We start from the raw sequence: 12,712 nt of genomic DNA on the forward strand, positions 1-12,712 counted from the left end.
AAAAGGACATTTTGGATACCTTTCGAAAAGTCCAAGTAAATATTCCTTTACTTGATGCTATTAAGCAAGTGCCCAGGTATGCAAAGTTTTTAAAAGAGTTATGCACAACTAGGAAAAGAATTTCAAACAAAGAAGTTGTGAAAGTAAGTGAGAATGTATCCGCGGTTTTGCAACGAAAGTTACCTCCAAAGTGTAAGGACCCAGGGAGCTTTACTATCCCATGCACAATTGGAAACACTAGATTTGAGCAATGCATGTTAGATTTAGGTGCTTCTATTAATGTTATGCCATATTCCATTTATGCATCTATGAACCTGGGTGAGTTAAAACAAGATGGCGTTATAATTCAATTGGCTGATCGTTCTAACGCTTATCCCAAGGGAGTCCTTGAGGATGTTTTAGTGTAGGTCAATCATCTTATCTTTCCTGCAGATTTTTATGTCTTAGAAATGGAGGATTCGAGCCATGCTCCATCATTGCCAATCTTGCTAGGCCGTCTATTCATGAAAACAGCGAGAACAAAGATAGATGTGTATACGGGAACATTAACCATGGAATTTGATGGGGACATTATTCGTTTTAATCTTTCTGAAACCATTAAATATCCAATTGAGGACCATTCTTGTTTTGCTATTGACATTGTTGATTCTTTGGCACAGGTACATTTGAATCGAAGGAACGAAGATGCACTTGAAGTAGCCTTAGTACACGGCATAGGAGCAAGAAATGAGGGTGGGGGAATCCTTGCAAGCCACGGCATGGAATCTGACAATATTGCCGTGCCCCCTTGTAGTGAAGTGCTTGAAATGGTCGCGGCCCTTGAGTCATTGCCCTCGCACTCTGGTAAGTCTCCACTCTCACTTTTAGATTCGGCTTTGACTAACAAGTTACTTCCATCAATTGTGCAGCCACCTACACTTGAGTTAAAGCCATTACCTAGTCACTTGAAGTATGTTTTCTTGGGAGATGATCAGACACTACCTGTCATCATTTCTAGTTCACTCACGGCCCAAGAAGAAGACAAGTTGATAAGGGTGTTAAAGGAGCACAAACCTGCCATTGGATGGACCTTAGCGGATATCAAAGGCATTAGTCCCACCACATGCATGCATCGCATCCTTTTGGAGGAGGGAGCCAAGCCATCTCGTGAAGCTCAACGTCGCCTTAATCCACCCATGTTGGAAGTAGTAAAAAAGGAGATTATAAAATTGCTTGATTGTGGTGTTATATATCCTATTTCTGATAGTCGTTGGGTGTCACCCGTGCAGGTTGTTCCAAAGAAGTCCGGAGTCACGGTGGTGAAGAATGAAGAACAAGAGCTTGTACCCACTCGTGTTGTGACAGGTTGGCGTGTGTGTATTGATTACAGGAAGTTAAATGCCATGACAAGGAAGGATCACTTCCCATTGCCATTCCTGGACCAAATGCTAGAAAGGTTAGCCGGTTATAAATTTTATTGCTTTCTTGATGGATATTCCGGATATAACCAAATTGTGATAGCTCCGGAGGATCAGGAAAAGACAACTTTCACGTGCCCCTTTGGCACCTTTGCATATCGATGTATGCCATTTGGGTTGTGCAATGCCCCTGCGACATTTCAACGATGCATGGTGAGTATATTCTCTGATTATGTGGAGAAGATTATTGAGATATTCATGGATGATTTTAGCGTGTTTGGTAATTCATTCGATCATTGCTTGAATAATCTGACCTTAATTTTGAAACGTTGTGTTGAAACGAATCTTGTGCTTAATTGGGAAAAATGTCATTTCATGGTTAAGCAAGGTATTGTTCTAGGACATATTATTTCTGAAAAAGGCATTGAAGTGGATAAATCTAAGGTAGACCTTGTTCGTCACTTACCCTCTCCAACTTCGGTTAGAGAGGTTCGTTCGTTTCTTGGTCATGCAGGTTTTTATAGGCGCTTCATAAAGGATTTCTCCAAGATTGCGCAGCCACTATGCCGATTGCTTCAAAAGGAGGTGGTTTTCGAGTTCAACGAGGCGTGTGAGAAAGCATTCAACCACCTCAAGGAGGCTCTCACTTCGGCTCCCATTATCACACCTCCAGATTGGAGCCTTCCATTCGAGTTGATGTGCGATGCTTCGGACTATGCGATTGGTGCTGTTTTGGGGCAGCGAAAGAACAAACAACCTCATGTTATTTATTATGCATCTAGGACACTAAATGATGCTCAATTGAATTACTCAACCACTGAAAAAGAATTACTTGCTGTGGTATTTGCATTAGATAAGTTTCGGTCATACTTACTTGGTACTAAAGTTATTATTTTTACTGATCATGCAGCTCTCAAGTATTTGCTCACGAAGAAAGAAGCCAAGCCTAGACTAATTCGATGGCTGTTGCTTTTACAAGAGTTTGACATTGAGATTCGGGATAAGAAGGGCGTGGAGAATGTGGTGGCTGACCACCTAAGTCGACTGGTACACGAGGAAGCATCGCCAATTTCTGAAACCTTTCCCGATGAGCAATTAATGTCTATCCAGGTAAGTGAGCCTTGGTATGCAGATTTGGTGAACTTTTTGGTGTCTAAACATACTCCTAGCACACTTAATAGGAATCAACGTGATAAGCTGATAAAGGATGCTAGGTTTTATGTTTGGGATGACCCATACCTTTGGAAATTTTGTCCTGATCAAATTGTATGACGTTGTGTGAATGAATCTGAGTTTCAATCTATTTTAACATTTTGTCATTCATATGCATGTGGGGGACATTTTGGAACCCAACGCACTGCACTTAAAGTTTTAGAATGCGGGTTTTATTGGCCAACCATTTTTAGGGATGCTAGGACATTTTGCCTTACATGTGATCGTTGTCAACGAATGGGTAATATAAGTGTTAAGGATCAAATGCCACAAAACCCTATACTTTCTGTTGAAATATTTGATGTGTGGGGAATTGATTTTATGGGTCCCTTTCCTTCCTCCCATGGTTTTATCTATATCTTGTTGGCGGTGGATTATGTTTCCAAATGGGTGGAAGCAAAAGCCACCCGTACTAACGATTCCAAAGTGGTTGCAGATTTTGTGAAGTCTAACATTTTTGCTAGGTTTGGAATGCCTCGAGTCCTTATAAGTGATGGAGGTTCACATTTTTGTAATCGCACAATCGAGGCACTGCTCAAGAAGTACAAAGTTACACATGGGGTTTCGACACCCTATCATCCTCAAACAAGCGGGCAAGCCGAGGTGTCGAATCACGAGATAAAACAGATTCTTGAGAAGACGGTTGGCCCAACAAGAAAAGATTGGAGCTTGAGGTTAGAGGATGCATTGTGGGCTTATAGGACCGCCTACAAAACACCCATAGGAATGTCCCCATTTCGGCTTGTGTATGGGAAACCATGTCACTTACCTGTGGAATTGGAGCACAAGGCTCATTGGGCCGTGAGGAAGTTCAATACGGATGTAGATGAGGCGGGAATTCATCGTAAGCTTCAATTGAATGAACTTGAGGAAATACGGAATGAAGCTTACGAGAATGCTCGACTTTACAAGGAAAAGACAAAGGCCTTTCATGACAAGATGATTCGCACCAAGTCCTTCTCTGTGGGACAAAAAGTGTTGTTGTTTAATTCTCGCCTTCGTCTATTTCCGGGTAAGTTACGTTCACGTTGGATTGGACCCTTTGTTATTACTAATGTTTTTCCTCATGGTGCAGTCCAAGTTCGTAGTTTCAAAACAGGTCAAGAGTTCAAGGTGAATGGGCATCGATTGAAGCCTTATTACGAGAGCTTTGTAGGACATGATGTGGAGGAGACAACCCACTATGCCGTGGGTTCCCATAAAGGATGATCAATGTGGCATTGTCCGGCTGCAAGACGTAAAAGAAAGCGCTACTTGGGAGGCAACCCATGCAATTAACAAAGGAAGAACTTAGGAATCGCTCCACACTCAGATTTGCGTCCCTAAACCATTTCCTTCGTTGCTTACTTTATGTTATGTGTAATGTGTTCAATTGTGTCTAAAACATTGAGGACAATGTTTCGTTTAAGTGTGGGGGGGTAACATTCTGTTTTGAGATATTTTTGCATGAAATTCGTAGGGTATTACCACCTAACATGTCTAAACTTGTTTCCCACTGTTTTTAAGTGTTTTTAAGCTATTTTAGAGTGTTTTAGAGTGTGTTGATTTAAAAATCCGAAAATACCATAAAAATCCGAAAAATTGTTTTGAAAAACCCAAAAAGAGTTGTTTTTGTGTGTTTGTTTGTGTCGTAGGGTACCTTCCAACGCAATGATGAGGATTTGGTTTTTAATTGCATGATGGTTAAAGAAAGTTACAAACATGGATGGACGTTTGATATACTCTTTGGTTTATGCTTGTTTGTAGTTATAGTTTACGAATTCACATGTAATCACAAAGAAAAAAAAATTAGTTTTTGTAACATGCTTGAAGGAAGGAACTTAAACAAACGCTACATCCCGGTGAGACTTGAGCCTAAACGTTTATTTGGAGAGTAATAATCTATGCATCATTGTTTTCTAAAGTCGTTGCATGATCTCATTATTCATTGCTTGGTTACTACTTAGAAGGCGTTTCATCACTTAGTTCCAAATACTAGAACTCATGCCCATTTCATTCAAAGCATGTTATTGATTTGCATAACACATATTCAAGATGAAGTTGTGTAGTGACCACCATCAAAGCCAAACAACCATGTGCCTTCATTCATTTTGTGTTTAAGTTTAACCCCATTCAGCCGTGTTAGCCATGTTCTTTGTTAACCCATATCATCCTCACCTAGCCTAGATTAGGATCATCCGTACCCTTGTTCTTGAAGCATAGTAAGCATGAATGAATTCCTTTTGATTAATGTGTTGCAGAAAATAAGTGTGGGGGAAGGATTATTGATGTGAGTTATGTGCCATAGGCACGGCAAGAAAAAAGAAAAAGAAAAAAAAAAGAAAAAGAAAAGAGGTGAAAAAGAGTTCCAAAGTATGGTTTGTTGAAGTAAGGGCCCAAAACAATGAATTAGGCCCTAAGAGTTGTTTGAATCTTCCCTATTTGTCTAAAAGTTGATTTCTGCATTCTAAGTGAATTCTAAGTCTCAATTTCAATACTTTGCTTGCTATTGCTTAAAGAACTTTTGTTTATCCCTATCTTTCCTTGTTAGCCAAATACCCCAAGCCCCGTTACAACCCTTGACTTCTATCTTGAGTGTTGTGCATTTCAATTGTGGAGTTTGAATTTGGTATGAGCATATGGTGTCACTGGTTCTCGCATCTAAGTAGTAGCATTCCATTCATGAGATCATATCTAAACATGTTTAATTACTCCAGAAATTGTGTTCTTTGTTATAACATATGTGAGTACTAGTCTTTCATGTTTACATCAATCTTCTCACATATTACTAGTGTAGGGAGTGTAGTCAGAAAATCTGAGTGAAAATTGAGTGCATAACTAGTGAGGAATTGAGGGAATTCTCTAAGGCATGTTACTACATTCAAAATGTGTTTTAATTGATTAAATGCGAATTAGTGAATGGTGACTATGATTAAGTATGTGCTTGAGGGAAAGGAAGACTAAAAACTATGTGAGTAATGATCCTTGACATGTCATGTTTCATTGGAAATCCCTGAGGCAAACGTTGGAAGGTTTAGGTTATGTTTTGTTTGTTTTGTTTCGTTTTGTTTAGTTTAGTTGTTTTGTTTTGCTCGAGGACTAGCAAAAATTAAGTGTGGGGGAATTTGATAGGAGCATATTCATGCTACTTAATTAGCTTGTTCTCGTGCATTTATGTTGTGTTTACTTAGTTATTTTAGTGTTTAAGGCCACTTTTGTGTATTTTCAGATTATAAGGCCAAAGTGTGCAAGAAGATGCAAATTGGAGTCTTTTGGAGCGAAAAAGGAATGAACGAGTGAAGACTTGAAGAAACGATGAATTCTTACTCCAACGATGAATTCTTACCAAAACGAGGAATCCTACTCAAACAAGGTTTCTTACTTGAAGTAGGAAAGTTAACCCTAAGTTTCCCGTTTTGGTAACCTTTCCTAATCTAAACGTCCGTATTTTCTAGCCACTTTGTAGACCTTGTAAGTACTTTAGGATACAAAACGAAGGCCCTAGGCTCCTTATCCATCCTTGCCGTGCCCTTTTATTTTCTTCCCTTCCCTTGCCGTGCAAGGGAGGGCAATTTTGTCCTAGGGTTGCACTTAAATCATATATGTTTTAAACCCCTAGCCGCATCTCCCATCCATCATCCATAAACCCTAAGCCTTCTAGTTCTAATCTCAGCCGTTCCCTTTAATTTTCTCCCTAGCCGTCACTCCTCACATTCTCCCATTTTTCCACCATAAGCCGTAGCACCCATTCAGCCATTCTCCCATAATTCCCCCTAAGCCGTGGCATTCCATAATCATTCACCCTAATATTCACCCAAAAATCCCATAAGCCATTCATTGATATTTTAATCAGCCATTTTTCATCCTAATTATTCTTCTAAGCCGTGGCCCCCCGTATATTATTTTACCCTAATTCTCTCCTAAAAACCGTGCAGCCACCATCCCGTTATCCCATTCATTCATCCTTGCCGCTGCCAATACATCCATTCCAGCATCCCATCACCCAAAAACCAAACAGCCGCAGCACCATTCCATTCTCTCTTTTTGTGCCGCAACCACTATCACCCAGAAACCATTCGATTCATTCAGCCCCTTCACACATATTCACTCTCCAAACCGTAACCTAAACACTCTCTGCCGCAGCAAGGAGAAGAGGAAAGAGGGGCTTCGACGCGCAGAAATTCAAGTGGATTCGTTGTGCGTTCTAGGTGTAATCAATCCTTTGTGCTTTATGTTTAAATTCAATTGTATTTCTCTTTTTGTGAACATGAGAGGCTAAACCCCCTAGTTAGCTAGGGGGTGATTCGAAACCATGATTATATATGTGAAATAAGTTGATTACTTCCAGTTATCGTTGCATAAGTTTTGAATACAATTTGCTTAACCGTTTGATTTAGAACTTATTCTTGTATGTTGATTGAGAGTGCACGCTTAATTTGCATGCTTGAATTTGATGCTAGGATATAAGTTTGTTTCACCTAATCGTTATGAATTTATATTCACAAGTAGTGAAGGTTGCTAGTCACGATCATGTTAAGTAGATTCCTGGCAAGCGTATCATGCTTTCCATAGTTACAAATGCCTTGTCGATGCTTATGATTTCCAAAGAACGTAATGATTCTAACTTATATCTTTATCATGCTGTTCATATAGAGAATTTGTTAGGAATAATTTGTTTGCGATGCATATTCATCCAATTCAATGATTCTAGGGAAATCTGAAGGTTAATTTAAGCGGACCTAATTAACTTGGAGTATCGAGGTTCATAACTTAGTGGATTGATAATTGGAAATTGATTTACGTTGCATATATTTCATGTGTGGAGAAGAACCCCTTAGCTATCCCATCATCCATTGATTCATCACAATTTTGTCTTAAAATCTGTTTTCTTTACAATCTGCCCATTTAGTTTAAATTCGTCCAACCACAATTCCCCCATATTTTGTTGAGTCGTAGTCATTCGTATTTGTTTTATTTTGTGTTTTTAAGCAATTGGAGTCATAACACTTTCAAATTCGTCCCAATTAAGTTCTAGTTTCTGTTTGAGTCAATTCAAATTAGATTAGCACCCCTAGTTAATCCCCGGTTAGAACGATCCCTACTTACTTCATTACTACAATTGTCACAAATAGGGTTTAATTTGTGTGTCAACATAATTTTCACATCAGTTGTGATCCTGAGGTTGTGTAGAGCACGTTGGTATATTCATTTGTCCATTTTGAGCAATGTATGAGAAGTTATTACGAGAAGTTGGTTATGTGCTTTTAAATTAACGTTTTCGTAGTTATTTCGCATATAGGTGATTCGTATCCCGAGGACGAGCGTGCACACTCGAGGCAGGGGGGCTACGACCCTTCCACTTACCAGTGAGTGGGCTTTTGGTTTTCCGTATATACCTATATACATTTATATTCCCATAAATTGATTTAAAAAGGGTTAATTATGTTATGCCATGCACCATTTATTTTCGTTTATGCATAATCACATGCATTAGTAGTGGCATACATATACATATGCATAATTGGTGCTGTGGACGCACAGGTAAGTGCCAGGTAAGTGTTATTCACGTTTATATTTCAGTAGTGGTTAGAGATACTTAGAGAGCTCATAACCTGCACCCCCGGTGTTAGTGCTCCCGCCCTGAGTAGGGTACAGTCCTTCACGTGATGTTCACTTCCCGCACCACACGCTCAGCTTGGATCCAAGTTAGGTGCACAGTCTTGTCGTACAGACCACATTAGGTGGTTCCGACTCGTAGGTGACCCGCGATTATTCGTACAGCCTTCACGTGATCGTAGCACTAGAGCGTATATATATTTTACACCCAGGCCTGTCGTACAGACCACTTTAGGTGGTTCCGACTCGTGGGCAGGTTCAGTTATTGAGTTTGAGATTTGAGCTCTATATGCAGCCATACAGGTCACGTTAGGTGACTCCGGCTGCCAGATGTTATGCTATTGATGTGATTTATACCTGAGCACTTGCATATCATTATGAGGCTGTGACATGGCATATTCTTGAGCATGATTGATATACCCTTGAGCATGTTTGGCATATTTATACATACGTATATATGTTTATCTTCTGGGAAGTATACAGGTTTTACGGCGAGGGGTTAGAATGTATTTTGCTAAATGGTTTTCAAAGAGCTTTGTTTTTGCCCACTCACGCTTTTGTTTTGCACCCCTCCAGGTTCTAGTTGCTTAGCAGTTTCGGTGGTTTTCCCAGAGGGCGTCCCGGCATTTCTGACAGACACTCACCATTGTAGGGTCACCTCCGGGTGTACTTATGTCGCATCTTTCCTTTTTGGACTGCTGTAGTCTTGCTCTGAATTTGTGTCTCACATACGCTAGCACTTGTTTTAGTACTTTGTAGGCTAGTTTTTAATTATTCGTACTTTTATATTACTATCTTATTAGCTTCCGCGCGTGCACATGGCTACGTCACCTTCGTGTGACGGCCAGCACGCCCTGATCTTGGTCGGGGTGTGTCAGGTAATATGACCCGATCCGAAAGCAACCCATTAATATTATCAGTTAATATGACCCGACCTGTTACCCGTTAAGAAAAATATATTTTAAATCAATAAAAATGAAAATGAAAAACATAATTTGACCCAAAAAAATGTAAAACATAATACTAAATTAATATATACATACTAAATTTTGGAGTTGACCCTTTCATGAAAGTTGTAAAGCTTTTCATTATGAGTGATTACATTTTTCACACTTCTACAATAATTATTATTAATTTTATTAATTTTGCACTCAAATAAAAAACACTGTTCATGAGATTTGGAGGGTTTTAAAAATCTAAACGACCATGTAACCATCGTCTAAGCGTTGAGGATGCAATTATGAACGTTTATTATGCTTTCACATCTTTCAGACTTATACATTAATGATTATGAATTTTGTTTATTTTGAACTCCCCTAAAAATACTATTCATGAGAGTTTGTATGGTTTTAAAAATTCAAATGATCATATACCCATCGTTAAAGCATAGAGGATGCGACTACGAGTGTTTGCATATTTTTTGTACATGTAAATTAATTATTATAATTTTTTAATGTGTTTGGTATTTTTAAATTATTTGATATTTTTATTTTTTAATGTGTTTTATAATTTTTAATCTCAATCTTTGCCTATAAAAATAAATAAATAAATAAAACTTAAATTTTAAAATTTATATAGAATAATAATAGAATAATAATTAATAAACAATATATACATATTCATTATATCTATTGTATTTTATAGTAAGTTTTTTTTAGTAGTTTAAAAAATTAAAATCATCAAAATAACTTTTTTCTTATCGTGTTGAAATAGGTTACCCGTGTGTCACTTTTGTGTAAACCTGTTAAGGACCCGTTATTAACAGTTTATTATCGCGTGACCCGATAATGATCCGATTAGTTAACTTGTTGACCCGAAACCTATTATTTTCGTGTCGTGTTAACGGGTCATGTAAGAAATTGTTAAGTCTACCCCCTGCCCTCTAGCCCCACCCCCCAAAACACACACGCACACACACACTTAAACTAAACATTGTCCTCAATGTTTCAAAAATCAAACTCAAACAAGAAAGCAATAAGAGACATACTAGCAACAATAATGTTTCAAAAATAAAATTCAAATAAGACTCACAAAACGAGACAATTATGACAAAATAAAAACAATAAAGAAAAGGGTAAAAGAAAACAAATCTGGTTGCAGAAGCTGAAAATTATGTTGTCTCCATGTTTTAACATATGGATTGCCTCCCAAGAAGCATTTTTTAACGTCTTCCAGTCAGGTAAGAAGCGTTTTTTAACATCTTCCAGTCGGATGATACCTCCAGTTAATCCTTTCTAGTAGCTGCAACATGGAGGGGTACTGAAGGATATATTTGTGAAAACTAGTTCATTTGAGCAACATCTATGCATTCTATTAACAATTAAAAGGCGGAATCATGCTTGTATGCACTCACAAACAAAACTTTACCCATGAAATTCAGAGCCTAGTAGTTATGGTGAACTAAGACTCAACTCAAAAATCAAAGTGAATTGAGAAATCTTATACCTTTGTTGATTCCTCTTTGCATAAGCAAAGGCTAATCACCCAAGATAGAGGGCCTTCATTCCTTACTTCTTAGCTCCATGGATTTCTTGGAGGAGGATGGATGAATGGATTCTCCAAGTTCCCAAAATAGAGAACCTCTAAGTCTTCACACCAAGGAGAGCATTGATGAAGAGATGAGTGACCTAAAGGAAGTAAGATTGCTAGCTATGTTCCTCTAGGGGTGGCCGGCCTTTTAGAGAGAAAAGGGAGCTTGTGTTCTCATCTTTTCTCCAAAAGAAACCCTAAGGATGAAATGGTTATAAAGTGGCCTTTATACCACCTCACAATGGAGTGGCAAACTTGCAATTAAGGCAAGTTCACTACCCCTCTCTATATGGCCGGCCTTAAGGGCTTATTGGGCTTTCAAGCCCTTTGTGTTTTTAAGTTGTCATAGCGAACGATCCGTTTTTCAACACTCACAATCCGAGTTGGATAGATCATCCAAATTTCAAGTGGAGGGAACCTCAACAAATTCAACAAGGAGGATTTTGGCAACCACCTCAAGGGTTTTATCAAGAACTATGCAGCCACCACAAATTCCCCCACAACAATTTGATCCAAATCCAAGTATATATGTTGATCATGACAAAATTCTTCAAACACTAACGGCTTGGATGTAGGGTCTACAAAACCAAGCTAAAAAGATGGTCAACATGAAGAATTAAATTAGATAGATGGCGAAGTTGAAAAATCAAATGCGAAAATAGCGGAATTCATGGGATAAATTTGAGGACAAGACAAACTTCTTAGCTCACTTATTGTCAATCCGACAGGAGGTTTGAGACCGCTAAAGGTTCACTATGAGAAATGTTAAGGAGGTTGGAAGTGAGACAAAGACGTCCAAACAAGCAAAAAAAAAAAGAAAAATGACGAACAGTTGTTGTCTGAAGATGATGAGAATGTTCCAACCATGGCAAGGAAGGAGCAATCATTGCGGCAACCCCCGCTAAAGGTTCACTTTGAGAAATGGTAAGGAGGTTGGAAGTGAGCCAAAGACATCCAAACAAGCAAAAAAAATAGGACAAACAGTTGTTGTCTGAAGATGATGAGAATGTTCCATCCATGGCAAGGAAGGAGCAATCGTTGCGGCAACCCCCTCCCACCACCAAGCTCAATTTCGCAGCCTCCTCCACTCCATTGCCAATCAACACAAGTAATATTGTTCACAATTCAATTCTTTTGAACCTTATTAATCCACATGTACTTTCCCTTAAAGCTTTGCTCAGTCTAAGAAAGAAGATCGTGAAAGAGACACTTAGAAACCTTCCGAAAAGTGCAAGTTACTTTTCAACTTCTTAATGTGATAAAGCAAGTCCCGAAGTATGCCAAATTTTTTAAGGACCTTTGTACAACAAGAAAAAGGATTCCAGAGAAAGAAGGTTAGGGAATATGTAGAATTTATCAATGAGGATGTAATTGAGACTAGGGGTGGGTTTAAAAAACTGAAAACCAAAAAAAACTGAGCCAAACACAGAATCGAAGTTGAAAAAAAAAAAAAACCAAACCGAACTGAACCGAAATTGGTCGGTTCGATTTCAATTTTGGTGGTCCAGAAACTGAATCAGACCGAACCAAACCAGTTTATATTTAATTATTTAATATATATTAATTATATAAATCATATACAAATACTCAAAATTTAGAGGCCGGATGTTTTGAGCCCCTTACCTCCAGGTTGAGAGTGTTTACTTCAACCAACTTGACAACAAGCTTTGTGTTGCTATAATCGTATTAGTTAAATATTTATCCTGATTCTGGATCTTTAATTCTTTATAAGATTTCTAAACACAAAACCCTAGCCGTCCCATTTACTCTCATTTCATCTCCTCTTTGTTCTAACTTCTCAACCTCTTTCTTTCCCACCGTCGAATTCTTGCACCTTCATGCTCTGCTTTCTTCCTCTCTTCCTCCAAATCAGACTCTCTCTCCCTTTTCTCCGATTCTCCTCATGAATTTCTTCTTCCAAACAGTGATTTGCCCTCGCCATTTTCGAATTGGAACCCCCTCCAAATCGGAAGATTCTA

General features: G+C 38.5%; 1 protein-coding gene across 1 annotated transcript; it reads left to right on the forward strand.

Annotated features, from left to right (window-relative positions):
• The first annotated feature begins 3,335 nt into the window (after window positions 1–3,335).
• Window positions 3,336–3,818, forward strand: LOC137726097 (uncharacterized). The gene is made up of 2 exons (XM_068464971.1): window positions 3,336–3,621; window positions 3,685–3,818. Exons 1-2 carry the CDS (start codon window positions 3,336–3,338, stop codon window positions 3,816–3,818), a joined length of 420 nt encoding a protein of 139 aa, XP_068321072.1.
• The last annotated feature ends 8,894 nt before the right edge of the window (window positions 3,819–12,712 follow it).

This window comes from Pyrus communis, chromosome 1 (assembly GCF_963583255.1).
Source record: "Pyrus communis chromosome 1, drPyrComm1.1, whole genome shotgun sequence".
Lineage (NCBI taxonomy): Eukaryota > Viridiplantae > Streptophyta > Magnoliopsida > Rosales > Rosaceae > Pyrus > Pyrus communis.

Coding starts and splice junctions, on each gene's coding strand:
- LOC137726097 (XM_068464971.1), top strand. CDS start 3,336: ATGTCCCCATTTCGGCTTGTGTATGGGAAACCATGTCACTTACCTGTG. Junction 3,622..3,684: donor TCGCCTTCGTCTATTTCCGG/GTAAGTTACGTT, acceptor CTCATGGTGCAG/TCCAAGTTCGTAGTTTCAAA.